The 22,767-nt window shown below is 32.8% G+C and overlaps 1 protein-coding gene across 2 annotated transcripts in view; it reads left to right on the plus strand.

The window, feature by feature from the left end:
- Window positions 1-22,767, plus strand: part of LOC118197507 (protein spaetzle 3-like) — a 116,477-nt gene that overhangs the window by 83,384 nt on the left and 10,326 nt on the right. The window contains exons 2-5 of one of the 2 annotated variants that reach the window (XM_035369021.2): window positions 1,118-1,242; window positions 4,490-4,540; window positions 7,308-7,499; window positions 10,742-10,867. In XM_035369021.2, the coding sequence (XP_035224912.1) occupies window positions 1,118-1,242; window positions 4,490-4,540; window positions 7,308-7,499; window positions 10,742-10,867 (494 nt within the window). The remainder of the gene's footprint in view (window positions 1-1,117; window positions 1,243-4,489; window positions 4,541-7,307; window positions 7,500-10,741; window positions 10,868-22,767) is intronic. The other variant, XM_035369022.2, reaches the window with a different exon arrangement.

A 22,767-nucleotide genomic window follows, 5' to 3' on the forward strand; every position in this document is an offset into this window, starting at 1 on the left:
GTCGTTTTATCTTTCTTCAGATTTCTTTACGCGGCTGCATCTGGCATCCAACGTCAAATTTTTTTAATAACCTTTATATTCCATTTTTTTACTTGGCTGGATCTGCTGCCTACTGAACACATCTGATTTTTGATTTCGCAGTGGATGAGATTGTTTGATTACGGCAAAGCACACTAGAGCTCTCTGTCATGGTGAGACCTTTACAAAGAAAACTGCCTCATATTCCCTTTAGGTTATTTAATTACGGCAAAGCCTCAACGGCTATCTGCTTAAGGGGAGAGAAGCCTTCGTGGAGGACTTTCTAAGGAAAACTGGCTCGTATACACCCCTCTTATTCACTTTACATATGATAATAATAACGAAGCACCATTGACCGGCATTTAATCTTATGTCGGGCAAAATCAACGGCTTTTTTTTCTTACTGGGCCATCGGTGGGCGTGATCGCATAATGAGGCTTTTGTTACTTTTTGCCATTAGTGGTTATACAAGATATTGGTTTCAACATGCTCCGAGTTATAATTCTAACGATTTAAACCTTGTATAAAAAATTATCTGTGTAATAAATATAGCTTTTAAAACGCTTCTTTTTTATTGCGTTGCAAATTTAAAGACAAGATTCACAAGATGGCGAAATTATTGATGTGAAATATCAGTGATGCCGGAATATAATGTAGTACATTTTTAATCAGTAGCTTCAAGAAGAACATTTCATTGTGGTTCCAAATGATGTAAAAGATCCAAAATCACTTCTTTCAAGTTAAATTTACAAGAAATGATTGATAATGGTTTATAGACCAATATTTGATCAATTAACCTTTTTTCATCAAAATTACTGTTGTTTATTCAAAGGATCTGTATGCCTTAATCTGAATACATGCGAAATTATTTCAGAGTCATTTTATACGGAAGGTTTACAACAACACCAATCTTATAAAGACCACATTAGTTTTTAAGGAAAAACTGGTGATCAGATTAATAAAAGCTAAAACATATTACAAGAACTCAAGCCTAACTAAAAATGAAAGATAAATATCAGTAGTACTCTATAATTATTACTTACTTCCTTTTGTAATAATAACGCTAATTTTTAAAACTTATCATTTTGTTTCCGAACAGGCGACCCTGACAGTTTTCGCTTTGATTCTGTGGCTAGAAACCTGCGCTGAGATCCTCAGAGGCTACCCTTGCATAAGGCGGAAAAATCAACTTTACTGTCCATCACCAGGAAATACATATCCAAAGTAAGTCCCCGTTCTAAACGTTAATGGCAGTCACTGATGCTTTAAAAAATGTATTAAAACAATTACATAGTTTCTTGCTTATAAAACTGCATGTTGCAATCTAAACTTTAGTACAGAAAGAAGGTCGTTCGCACTTTGCGAAACAATTTTCGATTTAAATTTTTTTGTTAGCATTTTGAGATAAAATAGTAACAAAATCCAGAATAATTTTGATTTATTTTGATATTACAGAAATTATGCAGAGATTTATATTGGGAATGGCTTCTAAAATTGACAGATAGTCTGTTGTTTACGTATATGCTATTCACGATGATAAATATTCATATTAATAAATTGTAACCGGTGTAAAATCAAGGTTACTGCATTTTAAAGAAAAGTATATTCGATATATTAAATATTAAAAAAAAAAAGCGTAGCTGAAAAAATATTAAAAAAATTACCGCAAATTGCATTCTAAAACTGACTGTTCGAATGTGGTTAAATATCAAGAAAATGAAGTCTCTGATCCTGAAACAAAATCACCCGATTCAAGGATATGCACTGGAAGTAGTAATGTCTTCTGGCACCGTAAGTAAAATCATTCATATAGTTTTGAAGTTAAAATCGACGTTTAAAAACTTCAAAAGTTAACTGAGCATTTAAGTTATGTCCAGAAATGTTATGTGATTGCAGCGTCGGCGGCGAGGAAAATGTTGAACATGTGCTTCTTCTGTGTTCCAAATATGATCTTGAAAATGATCTTGAAACTGACACCGGAAACAATTAATATTAAGTGACCTCTAGATTTTTTCAGTTTATTTCCGAAAGAAGTGTGTCTTTGAATATTTTTGTCAATTTATAAGGTATTTCTCCCTCCTTAACATGCCTTCGTGGTGTGGTGGTCTGCACGCTGGGCGCGTGTTCAAGAGCTCCGTAGTTCGATTCCTGGCGAAGGTAATGCTCATTTTTCATATCTCCTGCTTCCAATTAACCTACAGGGGCGTCTACAATCCTAGTCTCTACAGTGGTGCTCGAACTAAAAGGGTGGTGGATGATGAATCTCCAGGATTTGGCGATTGGGTACCCTGAAAACCCCAGTCGCCCTTTAAAAGGTGGAGTATATAAGGTATTCTCCCGCCTTCTTAGCATGCCTTCGTGGTGTGGTGGTCTGCACGCTGGGCGCGTATTCCAGAGGTCCGCGGTTTGACTCCCGGTGAAAGCATTGTTCATTTTTCATATCTCCTTCCAATTAACCTAATGTCTTTGCAAATTCATTGTTAATTTTTGTAATCCTTCATAATTTTGTATTAAATTCTTCCTTTACTGTTTGTATTGTATTTCATACGTAGTTTTGTAAGCCAATTTTCATGCTATGATATTTTGTGGTACATGGGGAATTCTTTGTGTTTTAATTTTAAAAAAACAACTAAAGTTCACCTATTTTTACCGAAGTATATCGTGAAAAGAAAACGTAATTGCAGAAAATTATGTGGAAAATATCTAGCTGTTGATGAAGAGAAAATTTGTGATAACACCTGATGCGGCATGGGTATATTTAAGTGAATATAATTTGAAAAAGATGAATTTTCTATTGCTCAACTCACAAAATGGCTTCATCAATGTACAAAAAATTTCTCAACAGCATTCATGATATTTGCAAAATTTTGTTGGAAAAGAGAACTGAAACTAAAAATCTCAAGTAAGGTTAAAATTAATTCACTGTATTATCAGCAGAATAATAGACTCTGATGCTATTTTGATATTTTGATGAAACTATTTTAGAACCAATTTTTGAAGACGAAATTCCGGCCTTAAACAGAAAGGATATCTCTAAATTTGAATTTCACATGGACAAAGCCTCTAGTCACATGTCTAAGTTAACTCCTTTTTATTTAGCAAAGAGAGTAACAGGAATAAAATGCATTGAATTTAACGAAATACTTTTAAAATCACCTGGCGCTTCGCATATGAATTTTTCCTCTTTTGGTTTATTAAAACGAGCCTTAGAAAATGGCGTTCAAGAACACTGAAAGGACCTTTGAAAATGACCCAAGAGAAGTATTATAAATTGAAATTACGGAGGGGAATTGCTCTCACGGAAAATTCAAGCTAGTCAAAAATCAAAACTATCAGATAAAAGTAAATCCTGGCAAGACATGCATACTTTATGCATGAAATTTGATTGTCAAAATCATCTCCATAAAGTGCGAATGACCTATTGTATTAAAATGTAGTATTAAATGATAATTTTAAAGTCTGCAATGTTTAAATTTGGCTTTCCAAAGCCAAAAACAATGTTTTTCAAAAATCCATAATAAAAACAATGTAAGAGGTTTTTTTTTTTTTTTTTAACTGTGGAAGATTGATTCACAGTGAATTCGTTCCTAAAGAAAAAACAGTGAATGCGGTGTTTTATACGAGTGTATTGATTCGGCTATTGAAACGCATCGCATGTGTGCGCCTGGATTTTCATGCAAACAAAAATTGGTTCTTGCTGCAAACTCGCCATCCCATAATGCAGCTGTTCTTCGTTCGTTTCTAGCAGAAAAATATGTAATTGTGCTACATCACCATCCCTATTCGCCGCATTTGTCACCATCAGGTTGCTTTTTATTTCTAAAACTAAAATTAAAGCTGAAAGGTCATCGATTCGGCGATATCAAAACGATGCAAAAAGGCGTTACGAAATAGCTAAGAGGCATCCCAGTAGAGAACTTCCAGTATGCTATGGAACGGCTTGCGAATGGCACCAAACGATGTGTAACTTCACAAGAGTTATATGAAGAATAATAAGTAAACAACAAAAAAAAATACCTAATTCATTTTTTTATGAGCTCAGTCCTAAAACGTTTAGCCAGATTGTGTATTTACTTAATTTTAAAATGTGGTCCAGTATTCATTCTTTTTCTTCTTCCCCTTACAGTGATGAAACATTTAAGATAATTCACAGTACTTCCCCCCACCCCTAAATAAGGTAATTTGTAAGAGGCCAGTCATTTTAAACAAACCTATATATTAAGCTTAGCTCTAAAAATGTTATTCGCTGAAAGTTCTTTTTTTCCCCCTTGCATTTTGGTGTTAAAAACTTTAAGACAAGCTTCTTAAATATATATAAGCAGTTTGAAAGGGATCTGTTATTTTGAATAAACCTGTGTATTTAACTTAATTTCAAAATGTTATTCAATGTTGGTTCTTTTCTCCTTTGCCTTCCGGTGATAAAAATTTTAAGACAAGCGTCTTAAGCAATTTATTTTCTTTTTTCCCTCAGTTCCACGGAAGGGGAAGAAGGCCGGAGTGGCAGGGAGAAGAGGAGCAAGAGGTAATAGCATAAAATATCTAATAAATTTTAAATTCTAAATTGTTTATAATTAAAATTGTACCCAAATAATATATTATATGTCGTTACGTTTTTAATGTAGATTATCGAAACATATTTAAAAGACTTATATGGAGAGAAATAAGGCCTAAGGAATAGAACAAAATTTTTAGAAATAAAATGTGTTGATATAAATTCTATTTATCTTCATTAAACTAAAAATAACATGACTGGCGTAAATAAAGTCAGTTTCAATATTTTATGGAATATTTAGGAACAATAAAAGCATATTATTTTACCGTCAAAATATACGAGCATAATAACATTAAAATGAAATTTAATTATGAATGATGTATAAAATAAATGTTTGTGTGACTTTTTTTTTAACATGTGAGAAACTGCCTAACTCTCAATAAGTCATTTTTATACTGTGGTGTAATTTTTAAGTAACATATATAGTATAATTTGATGTAATTTTAAGTAATAACATATAATAAATATCGAATGCAACTTTATAAGATATAATATAACAATGCCCCTCTCACTTATCAATATTTATTTCCGTTTACGAAAAAATACTCAAAATTTTAAGAAAATAGAATTAGTTGGTATATGTTAGCCATTGTCAAGCTGTTGACAAGAATTTAATTCAACTGTGATAAAATATGGCTCAACCCGCTTTTAGTATAAATTAATTTACTTCAAAGTAGAGTGAAAACAAATATTTAATTATTTCATGTATTGTTAATGTAAGTAGATTTAGCTTTAAGTGCAAATTTTAAAGAAACTGTAGAGAGTTTAGTTTTTTGGAAGGCAGGAAACGTTAGAAACCACTTATACTCTCGCCTGAATTTGAACCACGCTCCCAACTTTCCTGCATTGCGAACGCACGCATTGAAAGTTATGTTGTTTAATTCAAAATTATTTTAAAGATAATTTCATTCATTTTTTATGTTAATGATTTAACGAAGTCTTTCCAAATATTTTGGTTCTTACGTTACGTTATTTATCATGCTATTTATCATTTACATGATCTATCAGGTACTGCCATTAAGACAAAACCTTTCATATATCTTCCTCATGGTCCCATTCAGAGTGCTGATTTTTGATGTGGAATAAGATCTTTTAATCATTTACCTTTCAACTTATAGTTCTATTTGTTGCATAAATTGAGAGATTTAAAAACAAAGTTCTGTTCTTAATAACTTTAATCTTTATTTTATTTTTAATAACATATCTAATTCATATAACTCAAAATGTCTTTAATATATAATCTATCAAATTGATAATTACGAACGTTTGCTACATTATTGCAATTAATGAAAGCTATTTTTTAACGTTATGTAATATAAAATCGTTTAAGTTTTATCCTTTGTGTAATAGACGCCAAAGATCTTTATGGGGATGTCTTCGATTAATCTGTAAGGATAAAATGTTGTCTTTATGAATGTCACCCAATTACGCAAATACAGATTGAAAGATTTTCTCTAAATTTTGCTTGTAAACAGTAAATAAGCTAAATTAAAGTACATGTCAATACTAGGGCAGTATCTTCATCGTAGGGCGAATATCTTCGATCGCTTTTGCGAACTTTAAGATATTTTCAAAAATTTTCCATAAATGAGACTTTTTTGTGAATTTTTTTTTAGTCCAAAGGGGCTTTTTCCCTGAAGGATTATTGTTTTCGTTTTGTGATTTTTACCTTGAATTATTATAAATGTCCGTTTCACTTTTCAAACTGTTGCCACCAAATGTTAGAGTCCTGCATTATATTTGAAGAAATTAAATAATGAAAAATCTGCATAAATGTATGTATATTTCTCGTATTGTGATAAAACAACGGCACATAGAGCCATCGAATTTTGAATGACGTAATCCTCCTAAGAATATGGGCATGTGGAAGGCCAAATTTGAAATTTGGAATTTGTTTTATGATCGATTTCATATTTTGTAAAACTTTAACGAATTTTTGATTAACAAACTCAAGGATTTCAAAGAGAGCAATGGCAATACTCTACGGGGAAAAAAAAAAAAAAAAAAACATTTTATCTCCATCGCGCGGAACTGTGAGTCGGAAATTCTAAAGATTATTTTACGACATTGCTATTGAACTGAATTGCCTGAATACTCTTTTTAAAATAGTGATAATATCATATTAAACATATTATAAGAATAAGAATCACATTTTAAGATCCAGGACAGTGGTTTCGAAAATTAAATGAAACTTTCAGGCACATAAATCTTTCACTCCTGCAAATTGCGTTAAATATGGAGGTGCAATTTGCGTAAAATGCGTGAATTTTTTCCTTTTGCAGTTGAAACAGTCCTGGGAATTGCGTAAATTTGCAAGACTGAAATTACAATCTTGCAAATTTACGCACCTTGCACTGAATTTTATTACTATAGTATGCTTAACACTATTCTTTATTGCCTGAATACTCTATAGTAATGTTATCACTGTTCTTTATTGCCTGAATACTCTTTTTAAGACAGTGCTAATATGAAATAAACATCTGTAGAAAAAGAATCAGAGTTCATTTGCGCAAATTTGTAGGATCGTACTTTTGAAGGTTAAATGAAACCTTTAACTGAAAAAATTTTTCACTGAACAATTGAACAATCCTGCAAATTGCGTATTACATGTGTAACAGTTTTCTTTTGCATATTGTTTTTATTATTAGTGACAATATGAAGATCAACTGTATAGCTTTCACTGAAGTCAGCCACCACAATATGTGCCGAAATTAAATCTCCCTTTCTTTTTTTGTAGAGATCGTATTGAGAAGTTTATTGATGAAAACAAAGCTCTGGTCAAAAGAATGGTCGGTGAATACTCTTTCGGGACCGACGACGACAACAGTACACCCGCATTTAGGTTTGACCAGTTTGAAACTTATGACGGGCATCCTGTTCACAGCAGAAACAAGAGGGCGAGAACGGCGTTCGGAACCTCTCCCAATAAGTAAGTCGATCTGTTCTATTTTCTTTCCTGTAATTTTTAGTTCACTGAAACCATAGACCTGCTTAGCTACCTCTAGTTTAGAGCTTAAAGTTTTATATTTACCCCTTGATTAACTATTACTGATTACAACATGGCCGATTGCAAAGTCTTATTCAGGGTCGGCGTAGGCTTTTCGCCGTTTTGTGCAAACTCTGTAACTTCTATACTGTATCGCTCTATTTCTTTCTAAATTCCCCTGAATTCTGCTGCCGAATGCGACTGCACTGGTTGCACCAGATCTGGCGCCGGTCCTGGTCTAATTTAAAGAACTCAATGTAATTATGAGCTTGTTTTGCTTTTTGTCTGATTCAATTAATTTGCAATTTGAATTAATACTATAAATGTTGAAGAAAACTTCTCGATGCTACTTTTCCATAACTGCATATGACAATAAAAAATATGAAGGTTGGTGCGATATATTTTGCAATGTTAAATTCAGTTTGAATTTGCAGGGATAAATATCTTTTATAATTATTGTATTATAGGATTTTATCTCTTAGTTTAAGTAGGGCAGTAATAATGCTAACTAATAGTAAAAACGAATAATTGTTACTTGAACTCCAATACACTCTTATTGATAAATTGTATCATCATCAGTATATGCTATTTACGGAATTTTTTAACAATCTATAAAAAGTTTACATGCTTAAAAAAAAGATTCAACAGACAACTTTTTAATCGTGAAAAATTCAAAATGACGTAGTATATGGTTATGCCAGTGAAATGTGACTGCTTTTCAGATAGAGATCTTAATTGCACATTGTCAGTCTGCAAAAAAGTATGAGAGTTTGCACAAAGTCAAGTCTGCAAGTCATCAGAAAATAACAGATAATATAGGCCGCTTCTTTGCAAATTTGTACAAGAATATAAGCTGTGCAGTAAAAGATTTTTTGGTTATTTAAAGTGGGAAATCAGTATATATGCAACAGATACCATGACAGTACTGGGAATGCGTTTATATCGCTTTAGTAAGCTTTAAGTTAGTCCCTCAAGAAACCAGTCGCTGCTAGGAAGTTCATTGGAGACGATAAAACAGAAAGGTCACACACAAATGGCTACACTATTGAGTGGATTAATTATGTTTAAGGCGAAAATTTTCTTCTAATTTAGACTTAATGTTTGCCAGCCACAATCTTTCTAAAAATTTTGCTATTACACCAATTACTTCAAAATTGTTATATTAAATTTTTACATCTCTGCTGTCCAAAATATTCTTTTCTATCTTATTTGGAACTTTATTTGAAGCTTCATTTTCAATCTTATTTATTAAAATTTGAATCTTATGAATTTATACATAAATCATTTAGGGTTAAGAGTCTAGATAACCGGTGCCAGTTCCTTTGTGCTTCACACAGAACTCCGTTTCCCTTGCCGAGGTTTGCTCCAAGCAAATCGGACGCCATCCAGCTTGTTATTGTATTATATTTGTTGTTCTACGGAAGTGTTTATATGCTTGCTCATATGATTGAACCTAGAAATAAATAATCCAGGAAAGGAGAATTTGTAACAAGAAACAAAGCATTTATTAAATTTAACAATAAAATACGGAACATAAAACAAAAGTAGAAAATATTCGCTTTACATATCTAATACAAGCTACGCGTGTTGCTATAATGCTTTAAATAAGCTTTTTGCTCCAATAATCCATTAAAATTTCTTTAAAATATGATTTAACACTACAGCATCTACATGTAATTATGTAATTTGATATTGCTTAATCAAACGTTCACTCAGCTATTAGAAGAGGGATTAATTAATGGATGCTGAGCACTGTAATACTGTAATTTAACGCAAAATGCTGAATGCGTTAATGCGCTAATCCACTCTTAAGAGATCTTTAAGTAAAGCCTCAATGAACTAAGTAAAGCCTCAATGAACTTTTTAAGACTCTTGGAGTTTAGTAAATTCACGTCATCTTTAAAATATACTTGTTGTACCAATGAAATTAAATGCCTTAATGCTTCTTTGTATTCTAAAGCAGTTATAGACGGAATTTTACTCAAAGACTTGCAACTTAGTAGACAATTTTGTACTTTGAAATCTCTAACAAATCTTTTATAGTAACATAGAATTCGTACATTTTTTTATAAAGAAGATACGTTATATAGAAGAGTACGTAAAAGTCTCGTTTTCCATCCAAACTAGTATGAAACGCAAATCAAGTATTATTCTTTTCTTCAGTTAATGCACCTTGATTTTCACTGATACTAAGTAGATCAGAACTCGGCCAAGCCGAAAGGGCTTCTTTCAACCAACTAGGGCTCTACTGCCACAGTCGAATTATTACAAACTCTTTTAGCAAAACTTCTCTAAAACCAAGATTTTGCCGGATTAAATTGCGAAGTAAAATAATTCCATGAAATCTTCGCAAAACCTCTATGATTTCCAACATTCGGTTAGAGATGAAAGTTTTCCATTTATGAGGAGGTGATGTTAAGCCTGCTAATATAACTTTAGAGTCGGTCCATGCAAAGATTTCAAATTTGCAGTTACTCAAAATATTCCTCGTAGAATTAACAAGGTTTAATAATCAAATATGCTCAACTCCAATATGGGAAAAGATAAGGGCTTAATAAAAGCAACCTTAGTCTTTTCAACTAGAATATTTACTTTAAATTAGCATTCCACTTCTTGTCGTAAATAAATCACTACTGCGTACGCAAGTTCTCAAACAACACAAATTACGTGTAACTGCATTTTCTCTACGTGGCTATACCGATGAATTTTTAATAAATTTCAACTGAAAATTCTCTCTGAAACTGAACCCATTTTGCAGAAATTCCATTAAGAATTGGATTATCCTAGTCAGTGTGTATCAAGTAATCTGCATTTAATAATTCAAATTTATATTTTTAATTGCTAAAGTATGTTTTCTTTTCATATATTGATATGTCCGTCCCTTCACAGTAGGAAAGGATGACCTACCTATTAGGTGCCTACATAACACTGCTTCTGTTCTTAATTATAGCCAACGACTAAAGATGGCTAGACCCCATCTTTCGAGGGAAAAAAATAGCAGTCATAGAATAGAGTTCTAAGAAATAAATATAGCCATATAAAATAAATTTACAGGTTAATAGACCCAAATCACCTAATACATTATATCTTCCATTTTGTCAGTATTTTTATTTAGAAAACTAAACGTGAATTATATAGTTTTGATCAAAGTAACCCATATTAATTCTTTTTAAAATTCTTTTCAGAGTTGATGCTTGTGAATCGGCAGTGGAGATCGTCACTCCCTACTGGGCATCAAATAGCGCAGGAAAAATTCGTGCAATCGTCAATACACAGCATCTACAGCAAGCAATTCAGCAAGAAGTTTGTCAGTAAGTCCGAGTTCTTTTTCAATTGTGCTTCTTTTACTTATTATTGTTTGCGATATGAATAGCTTAAAGACTAATATATCCTGCAATCACATTTCTATGTTTGACATACTTTGCAGAATTCTGTTTAATAATTATTATGAACCAAAATGAGTCTCTCCATCTTATCATTTAGTTCAGATTTATGAGCTTCAGAGAAGGTTGACGTCATATCACATCCAGAGTAATGTGAATAAATTATTCAGGCTGGCTTTTGAATGTACAATGTATGCTGTCTGTATTATTTGTCTGTATTAGTTTTAGAGCGACGAAATGTAAAGCGAAAAAAAAATATATGTGGGTATGTAGTGTCCCTTTCCTTATTACATAGGTTGTGATGCGATACTTAAATTCGGGTTATACTAAAGTAAAGGAGTATTTTATGTAAAAAATGGATGTTGACACAGAATGAACTTCAAGTTACCCTTGCTCGTTAAAGCACGAACCATCAGGAAAGGCGGTAATAAAAAATGGCCCTGTATAATTAACATATAGATAACATTCAAAAATGAGCCTTTCAAAGGCTTCAAATGAACGATATGTAGTTTAGTTTTCAACTTAAAACTGAATTAAAATAATAAAAAAAATTCATATTTCTTGAAAATATTTTGCATTCTTTTGTCTTAGAAAGTCTTATAAGTCTTCGTTAATTTCTTTCTCCGTCTAAACCTCTGTGTTTTCTTCATTTGCATTTGCAAACTCTTAAGACGCAGATAATTATTTGGAGGGAAAATGTGCTAGAGCAATGACTACATAAAATTATTTTTGAGTACTTACCTCCATGATTTTAAAATGTTTACAATCAGTGAAACGACAATGAGGAGAAAATCTCTTAAAAAGATATTACATCACGATTATTGAAATGTCTGCTTAATTTAATTCAATTTATTAAGCTCCCATCAATACTTGATAAAACCTGTCGTGTTACAATCTATCGTATTTCACACAAATCAGCGTTAGGATATTTGTGATTAATATTTCTGTTATGCAAGAAGAGCTTATAGTTCATTGCTTCTTATTCAGAGACCCCATAAACGAACATACCCTTTTAGCGCAATAGTTGTGACGCAAAGGGGACATCTTACAGATTACAGCTCTACTTCCTAAATCCTCCCATTCTTATCTCTAGGTCATCAACCAAAAGTCAAGCTCAAGATGTCCCACTGGGACAACTATTGGGACACAAAACTCCACAGGAATGCTTTCTGTTAAAGTATCATACCTTTTCCTGCATCTCTCAATGCTGTAAAGAAAAGCAAAGTAAATAATTTTTGGTTAAACACTGGGGCAATTCAGAGTTCTTCCCGCTGTTAACGCCAATTATTCCATCTCGTATTTGGACGTTTATGGTTGTCCAAGTAGATTTAAATTCTTTTCCCAGGTAGAAGAGGGGGGTGGTTATGCATCTTCGACCCCTTCAAACAGAACTGGAGGCGGAGGGTTCTAATTGAGCTGTCTGAGAGCTGGGATTCTTCGGTTTCTTGTCTTTGTCTAAGCTTAAGTTTGTGAAGTACCGAAGTATCGGTTATTCTTGAAATTTTATAGATTTTTAATTCAAGAACATTTAAAAGCTATTCTTCTTTTAAAAAGCATCATGATTTTATGTATACGTGGTATGTTCCTTTACATTGCCTGTTCGTTTCTATACTGTCTGTTCGTGTACTGCATATCCATTTATTATATATTGTATGTTCTTTTCTATAGACTTCATTAAGAATATTCATGCCTTCAAAATAAAGTCTGAATTTTCTTTTATTTATTTCTCCCAATAATAAATTTTAAAGGTCAGCTCCATGAATCTTTGGGTTAGGTTTTCTACGTCTGTAACTCATTTGGCGGAGAAGCAAACTGGAGAGACATCAGTAGAAATAAAGAAATTAACAACATGTAAAATACAACTATCTGCGAATATAATACAGTTTTATGCATTATTTTATCTTTTCTATGCCTTTGTTTATCTTTCCTATGTGAAAAGATAAACTGATGTATAAAAAATTAACTATACAATTATAAGGTATTTCTCCCGGCTTCCTAGCGTGCCTTTGTGGTATAGTGGTTCTGCATCCTGAACAGCTATTCCAGGTCAGTGGTTCGATTCCAGGTGAAGGCTGCTCCTAATTTTTCATCTCTCCGGCTTCCAAAAATATACGTAATGTCTCTACACAATAATTAAATGATTATATTTCACAAAACTGTGTATTTTGTAACTGCTTGCTCATATGGTTCAAAACATTTAGCTTCTTAATATTCTGAATACACATTTTGAATAATTTTTTTGTTGAGGAAAAAGTCAGTTCTTCATGGATTCGCCTTATATGCTGCATTATTTGGGACTATTATTTGAGTTGCTAAATGATCCAATAAATCCATGTCGGTCTTGATGTATCAAGCTTTAAATTCTTCCGAAAAAAATCAAAGAGGATGAGATCAGGCTAACCCTTTGGCCATTTTCTCACGAAATGTCAGTGTCGGTCTTTCTTGAAATCCTCTGTCCTTGTTGATCCTTCAGTCCACTTACGAGGAGTGCTCTATCATGCGTAAGTGCGGTTATTCTTTGACATATGTCACACTGAAATTGAAAAATAATACAATTGAGAGTACTGGTATATACTTCACTGTACTGGTAGGTACCCCCAAAAGAAGTCATTTGTCTTTTTTGGTATGTTTCTTCAGCTGAAGAATAAGAGAGTAAAGCCATACCATCCTCTAACTTTAGAGCTGTGCAAAGTCTTTTGAAAATCACGAGGCTTTCATGTGAATTATTTCATGGGTACGTAGTGTTATTTATATAAAAATATGCATCATAACTACAATTCAAAAATATTTCAGTGCTTCCAGACCGAGCGTCATCTACTTTTGTTCCAGCAGTAGATGAGGCAGGTTAACTAGAAGCACCAAAAATGTGTAAATGAGCTTCCGCATCTTTTTGGAGCAATTTCTGTGTGTAACTTAAGCACTTTACATTGTAACTTAAGCACATAACACTTTTTAGTACAGAAAACTTCAGCGTTTCTGCATGACTTTTTAATCTGTTACCATATAACAAATGCCTGGATAGGTTAACACAGATGGATCTCTATGCATATTTTGATACATTATGCTAACTTCAATTGAAGTTGCACTATAATTTATAAAATTAAACCGGAAATAGGTTCTGTTATGAATAATAAAAATTTTGAATAACAAGTAATGAACACGTATGAATTTAGCTTGGCTTAGTTGATTATGGCAAAGCACACTATGGCTATCTGTCTAAGGGGAGAGATGCCTTCGTAGAGGGTATACCCATTACATATGGGGAAAATCACGAAAACGCCTATGCATCCAGCCTGTTCGCCTGGAATCGAACCGAAGTCGGAAATACCAGTGCTCAGAGATTTTACCGTTCAGCCGCTGGTGGGTGTATATGCTTTTGAATTGAAGAAAATATTAAATTAAAGGAAGTGAGTTTATTCTCTTCTCCTTGGAACGGTGTTTGGTACACCAGGGTACCTGAGTGACAAGGCTCTACCCCTTGTAGAACAGCTTGCGAATTGCGAATGATATGATGAAATAACCTAAAAAATATCTAAGTGAGTTTATTCTATGGATCACTTTCTTATTTCCCTCACTGATAGGTCGTCACATAATTGATAAGGTTTGATTTATTGAACTTTAGAAGAACTTTTATTTCTATGGTCAAGTTTTGACAATTTCATGCCCGCTGGTGCTAGTTAAAAATAAATTGAGATATTAAAGAATTTTTTTTCTTTAGAATAAGAGAGTTTCTAGAATATAATTTGATGCTAAATTTGCAGTTGCGCAATTATTTAAACATCTCTTTCAGTTTCCGTATTATCTTTTTACTCTTGCTCGTCTTTGTAGCACTACTTCTAAACATCAGTAACTTGTAAGACATGGAGTAAGCCATCAGGTTTTTTTTTTTTTTTTTTTTTTTTTTTAGATTTTCGTAAACGGCTACACTAGTGGCTAGTGGCCACTAGGCTACAAAGTGTTTGAAAACTGACAGTCTAGAGAGTATTTATACCAAATTTGACAAAGTTTAGGTCAATTGATTTTTAAATATGGGCCTCTAAACATTTGCTCTAATTAGGAACATCCATTACATCATTCTAGAGGAGTTTTTAAAACCTTTCTAACTGCGAAGAAAAAAAAATAAAAGTTTGTTGAAAGGAAAATAATTAAAGGATAAGGTGGAATAAATTGGTAATTGTAAGATCTGATAATTAAGAGCCTAGAGTTTTGTTATTTTAATTTACATCTTCTTTATACTTTTTAATACAGAATACGGGCATTTTAATGTAGTGAATTCACGAAACTACAAATTAAAAAAATTTAGTCGGCCTTTTTTTTTTCTTTTCATTTTTGCTTATTAAAATGAGTCAATAAGCTAAACGTACTACTCAGTGTTCGGTTTCAATGCAAGAGATTTACATATTTAAAATAAGTTCCTTTGTTTCTTTTCCATTTCCGTAATCTGTTTCTAATTACTAAGGTTAAGAAACTTCTCAATTCTAACGACACCTTAAAGTAATTTCAAACTCCTAATGGATCTTACATGCCTTGATACCTTCTAGACCTGTAAGACCTAAGCCATGGTTCTATATTTTAGGAAACCTCCAAAATCCTTCTCTAACTTCTTACATTCCTATTTTTCTTTCATTTGACCCTCGAAAAACGGTTTCGTATTAATTCTTATATTACCGTTTTTCCTTTATCTTTTCGAAAATTTAATCATAACTTTATTTTGCCAGTACATTATACATTTCAGTCTGAATGTTCGGGCATAACACCGTTATAACTGAATCTGTAATTTTAAATGAAAATCTATGAAAAACTGGAGTTATGCCGGAGTACAGAAAAAAAAAATTGTAATTAATATATAAAAAATTTTTTCCATATTTTTCCTTTTCTTGTTATTTACTAACGTCACAGTAAGATGAAACATAAAGAGAAGAAACGCGTGCGTTAAAAGTTTTTGCCCATGACTCTTGTGGAAATTAGACATTTCATCATTTCTGTCTCATGCCGAGCGCTAAGACCGAACATCGCGAAATAAGAGCAGGTGGAACCTTCTCTTCACTGTAACCTTCATTGCATTTTAAAATACTTCCCCAAAACATGGAAAAGACGATGAAAGAGACAGCGACTATCAAACGGTGATGTACGTCCATTCTTCGTACGCTTAGGGGCCTTCATGACCCCCTCCCCGAATGTTTACATTCCAGACGAAGCTTTTTCGGCGATGACAGGCTCTTGCGCTTTTATGTTGAAGGTGGGGGACGAATGGAATGGACCTTAGTTAGCGCGGTAGGTGGTTGTCACGTGGTCTAAGTGAAGACCGACATGCCATACTCTCGCCATAAAGCATACGTCACCAAGCATAAGGGAGCAACTTCGAGCAATATAACTTTATTTATCGATCCCTACTTTAGCATTAATTCAATTAAAATGTAATCCTCAGGTAATCAAAATTCTTATTCAGGCTTCACTACTGAGCGAAGTGAATTATTGCGAGACCGATAGCGATTAAAGTTCAACAACCAAAATAAGATGTATATCAAGATGCCAAATAATTTCATATGATGTTCATTAGCAGTATTCATTCACGGCACAAATAAGACAGTTTGGAGCAGCAGGTAGGACATTCTTTCGTGTCTCCCAGCTCCTATTTCCTAGGTTTTATGAAGAAGAACAGGATTATGAGCAATTTTAGAATTCTTTTGATTTCCTTCTGAAATCTGTGATCTTAAACCCAAGGCCTTATAGTTCCAGATGGTAACCAAATTCTGCGTACACTTCTTACATGATGAACTACGCCACAGACGCCTTAAAGAATTCTCCAACAATCTTTAGTTTTTGTTCCTGACTAGAATTTTACCGACTGGTTTCAAGTAAATGCATTATCAGAGTTGTCTAGAAGATTAATCATAAATCAAGCAGAATATTGTATTTTTATGCTCAGTGAAGGTGCTCTTACATCAATTTGTTGTCCACCCCCTAGCGTTGGTGGTGTTGTGGGCGAAAGACACCAGCTAATGGCAGACGATAAGAGATTGGCAATGGCTAGAGGGCAAGCATTCAATTATTATTGCGGCCCCAAGGTGTGGCTTCTTTGTCAAAAAAAATTCTGAGAAGTAGCAATAAAAAAACGATGAGCACTCATCGCGGGTGCTGCTTTCGATGCGTTGACAGTGGAAAGAGAGGGAAGGGGAGGGACAAAAATTCCTCCGAAATGAAATTTTAAAGCATAAGTATCTGTAGTTTATTGCTAAGGGTGTGATCCATATACTATTTGAAACTGCCATTGGCATTGCAACACAGATAATGAACTATGATATGCTACAAAGATGTCGACAAACATGCATATCGAAAATGCATACCTCGGATATACAGATGACCAATAACATGGATTCTTTAAAGGTCCTTTTGTATTTTCTGAGACATAACTTCATAACTAAATTTCTTGCTACCTTTTTCTGTATGTTTGCAGAGGCACCGTGGTTTATTTCATCCTTTTACGAGAAATTTAACCAGTATTCGTGAAGCAACTGATCAATAACGCGTGCATAGCGCAAAAACGAAAGAACTGCAAAGTTGCTGTATGATTATGAGTTCTAGGATCTGTGTAAGTATGTAAGTTGAAAATTAGTTTTCTTGGTGCCTTTCAGATTCGCACTCTCTTCACTTGACTAAGTTCATCTTTATAAAGAAACTTTTCGACATTTAGAGAATGTAAAAGAAGGAATTCGCCAGTTTCAAGCAAAAGTAATGCTCAATCCTCGTCAAGCTGGAATAACTTAAGTACAGATGATTAGTCAAGTGATTTGTGATTTCTCAAAAATGGCTTCTTTTTGCCTTTAATGTTTTGAAGTGCTTCCCATTTGCATCACTAATATCAAGTTCCCCAACTGGATTACAGTCACTGAACGAAACGTTTTCATGGCAATTCTGAATTATGTAGAATGCAGCAAAATGTCTTCATCTTTTAAGCATAAATTGTTAATAATATCCTCACCATTCTGCTTCTTCTAAGTTTGAATTTTTTTAACCCATTCGAACTTTACAATAGAAGAAGCTACATGCATACAATTTTGCAAATGGTTCTGCTGCTCCATTAATTATAACACATGCATAAAATAAAGAGTAAAAAAAAAGCAAACAAGCTTTCATACAAAAATCAGAACACAAGACAGAAATTTGAAGATGCCTGATCATAGTTGCCCCGAAAATTTAAATATGATCAAGAAAAGTATACATTATATATGTCGCATTATCCACAGGAAGCGAAACAACGGTAATCAGTTAAGCTACAATAAATTGTTCATTCTAAAATTAATTAAATTACTAATATTACTAATAAATATTATTTTCAAGCTCCTTAAAGCATGAATTCCTCCCCTCCTGCGGAAGTTTAACAGCCAGCGTATTAAAGAAATCACTGCATGTGGTCTTTTTGCCATTTAATTTTTGATCATCTTCCTTTACTCGACTGAGAATTTTATGAAGATTTTATTAAATACCTGCAATTTCATTTCTTAGCTTTTATTTGTTATGTATTAGTATCTGTGGCAAAATATTGTATAGATTTGTAAGATTAGAAGCAGGAAACGTAATAAATGTGCAATTTCCTCGCCGACATTCCAAAACATTTGATTGCTAGCTGGACATGCCAATTAGCACAGCGAAGGCTTTCGGTAAGGAAGAAAGAATTACTTTACATTCACTTCCACTTAAAAAGCGACTGGGGGATTCAATTGCCAAATCGTGATTATGACAAATTACCGTCCAAGGAATCATGGATTATTATTTTACATTATTTTCAGATTCGAGAAACGTGAGAAATCAGTCATGTCCTCATCGGATTCGAATTTCGGACTTCCCGCTTGATAGCCATGCATGCTTCCTAGTTGCATCATAATGGCATGTGATAAGGAGAGAGAGAATAAATCTACAACTCCTTATGTGTCTATTATAACTTTGTGGTTGGAAGGACGAATCTAGGGCTCTGTTATCAGAACCTTTTAATAAAACGAAACTTTTATCCACCTTTTCCGAACAGTCTATACAGTTCTTTAAAACAGTACAGTTCGGAACAGGGAGTACAATTCTTTAAAACATATGAGTTAGCTAATAATCAAAGCAATCTTTAGCTACTATTTGATGATTATTGCGATTAATTTTGAAAAATTACTGCATTTCAAAATTTGATTTGACCAAAAACAAAAATTACTATTCAGTAACTTGGAGCTCAAAAGTTTGGCAGTACTGGTATAACTTGGAATAATAAATAATAATATTAATGAAAACTGGAAAATACCCTTAATAGAGTTACTGAAAGTTGCTCTTTGGAACTATAATTATAAGAAGGAAACAAAGAAATTTAAAAAAATAATTTAGAGTAAATGATTATTTATGTATAGTAAAAAATAAACTCTTCAAAGCTTAAAATATTTCATCACGTTTATTCTGACTTAATTCAATTCCAGCCTAATTCACCATCAACTTCACTTACAGTCTATTTTAGAATTTCTCATAGTATGATTTACTTTCATGAATTGCTATTTATGAAAGAAATTCTTAATTATAATGGCTGAAATGCGAATGAAGTTAATAACAGCAGATATATGAAGTAAAATATTATTAATAATGGGAAGACTATTACAGAATGAAAAACTGTAGGACATGTAAACTGCGCCCTCATCCTCAAATCCTCTTCCTGTTGCTGAAGAGGTTGTTTCATACTACCTATACATATATATATATATATTGAAAAAATTGTTTTTGAGTACGAGATGCTAATTCAAATGTCTGCTTCTGATTGACCACTTTCTGAGGAGAAATGGATATAAGCAAGAAATTCACTTCAGCAATAAATGGATATTTAAACTACATCAATTAATTTATTCTTTTGTTTAAAACACTTTTGGTTAAAATGTTAAATTTTTGGCTGTGCTGTCATTGTAAGCCAAAGGCTGTTGACATCTCTACTTCCCAGTATATTAAATTTTTATATAACTTAATTTTTAAAATATTTTTTATTTCCAAAATTTTTAAAAATTACCTTATATGTGTGTGTGTGAGAAAAAAATGTGCATATATAAATTATGCTTTAAATTAGCAATAACCCCTTAATTCTTGTTTTTAATTTGGGAACTTCCGATAGTTATTCTAAAAATGCTAATAACGTTTCCTGAACTGCGTAATTTCGAAACTAATCATATCATATGTCTTCTACATGACGCTGGTGATGTAAATGGAGCTAAAACTCAAACAGCCAATGTTAATTTTACAGCATTATTAATTATAATAGCATTGAAACCGCAACTAATTCATTCTGAAATAAGATTTTATCCTGAACACCAGCCACTTGCTTATTGCACATCGTTTTAAAACAGACTCTGCCTTTACCACTTTTCTCGTCTTAGAAAGTCCTCCACGAAGGTATCCCCCCCTTAGGCAGATAGCCCTAGTGTGCTTTGCCATAATTAAATACACCACACCACCACCATTTTTCTCGCTCAGAAGCATTTTGCTGCTTTACGATCTATCGGAACAAAATTAAAAATGTAACTGTTCTGGAACAGGTTCGATTAAGGTGTGAAGTATTTGTGGCCGCAAAATCTTTAATTACTATAAAGGAAATATAATTTAAATCTCTTACTACAGCATCTTATTGTATCTATATGATTTCTTCCGGGTCTACCATGAATGCTCTAACATCTACGATGAAAAGTGGCTGTCTGCAGGATGCGTAAAAGATTAATTTAAAATATTATGTCTCGTACAATGACCACACTTCCTAGGTTACGTGGATGGTAAGGGGAATGGTAGCATAAGGTAAGGTAAGGTACAGCTGCTCAAAAAATTTGGGTAAGAGGATTACAAAGTCAATAAAGACCAATTATTTTCCAAAATGGTTTGATTTCTTCAGTTATTGGTAAAAGTCACTGACTCTCATTAGTCTGAAAGTATTTTTAAATAAAGCGAATGCGGTGTCTTTTACACAGAAGCAAATTATTTACAGGAAATAATTTTTTTTTGTTTCAAAAATGTATCTGGTTTTTTCATTTCAAACTTAAAAATGTTTTAATTATTGAAGTTTAGATTAGAATATAAATCCTGCATCTATATTTAAAAGTGAAAAATGTTTGAAGAGAAATGATAGAAAACCATAACATCGAATTAGTGAATCAGAAAATCCATGCATGAAAATCACAAGCCAGAGATGAATTTTATGTACACTGTACATCAAACTGTGGCGTCAAATAAATGTTCATTTCACAGAGAGAGGATCTAAAATGTTAACGTATTATTTTAAATAACATATATAAATTATTACATTACGGAAATATCTCCTCCCACTTTAGTTCGGATAAATGGGTTATAATGTATTGTCTAAAAGAGTTAAGAATTTTCTGCAAACAGATTGAGTAAAAGTGCAAAAGATACTATCTTTGACTCATTTCCAACCACATATCTTTTCAGTTTCAGAAATCACGAATTTTGAAAGTTGTGGGCGTAGGCCAACTAAACTTCACATTCTCCAGACGAAATGTCAGCATCAACCCAAACTGAATTCACGCACTTCATCAATCTAGTCAACCTCATGTGTCATCCAGTCAGGGGCACTAAAATCACTTCCAGAGTAATAATATTCGTACCTATGCAGTGTTCCGAAAAAAAAAAAAAAAAAAAAAAAAAAAAAAAAATTCCTTATACTTAAATATTAAGAGACAATTCGAAAGGAAAAAAATTACGCAATTCGCTTCGGATAGCTCTGAATAAGATGCCGGCGCAGAACATTACTGCGATGTAGGGGTCAGTCGCCTCAAGGCCCCTTGACCCAAGGCTAGTATTCCCATACCACCCACGCATGAACCATGACCTTTTTTCTCGTCTGATTTTTTCTTAAAGAGAACATTCTTTTGTCTACTCTCTTTTCACCTATTACTATAAGGTATAGCCGACGAAGATGATCTCTGCTTCATTTTTCTTTTTCTTCTGTCTTTTCCTTGGTTTTTTTCACTTTCCCCCTTTTTTGCAATATCATGGATAAGGAAGGAAAAAATAATAATCTAGATGCTGAGTCACGAACATTTTTAGGACGTTAGAAAGCATTTCTACAACAGTTCAGTAATTGCTCAATTATAGCTTTCTAACAGACTAAGGCTTCTCAGTTCTCTCTGGAAGGGGATACAAGAATATATTTTTACTGTATTACATTTGCTTCTATGTACCATACCAACATTCGAGTTTTAAGAGCTCATATAAGTTTAAAACTTGCCAATTTCGCCGATAAGTGCTTTTAGATCATTATTTCCTACTTTCCTTATAATTCAGATAAAGTAAAAATTTACTTTAATAATTTTTTTTATTCTTTAAAATAATATCTCTAACTGTTAAATGAAACTGAAATTAGTATTGCTTATTCGTATGATTTTCGATACATTTTAATTAACAATTTTATAAGCACTTAAGGTGTTATTGATTACTGTAGTAAATAAACTTTGTCCCTAACTCCGTACACACTGGTACGAGAGTTTACTGGAATATTTATTAGTCCAGAGGGGCAATTTGCCTAGAAGAACTACTAATTTCGTTTTGTCATTTTGCATTGATTTACAACAAACGTTGTTTCACTTTTCAAATTGTTGAAACCAAATATTAGAGCCATGTATTATATTTAAAGAAATTAAATAATGAAGAATGTGCGTGCATAAATGTATGCATGTTTCTCGCATTGTGATAAAACAATGGTACCTAAAAACCATCAGATTTTGAATAAAGTAATCCTCCTGCGAGTATGGGCATCTGGAAGCCCAAATTTGAAATTTAGAATTTGTTTTATTATCGATTTCATA

The sequence above is a fragment of the Stegodyphus dumicola genome, chromosome 7 (genome assembly GCF_044657685.1).
Source record: "Stegodyphus dumicola isolate Sdum_Otavi_A_Nest chromosome 7, ASM4465768v1".
Lineage (NCBI taxonomy): Eukaryota > Metazoa > Arthropoda > Arachnida > Araneae > Eresidae > Stegodyphus > Stegodyphus dumicola.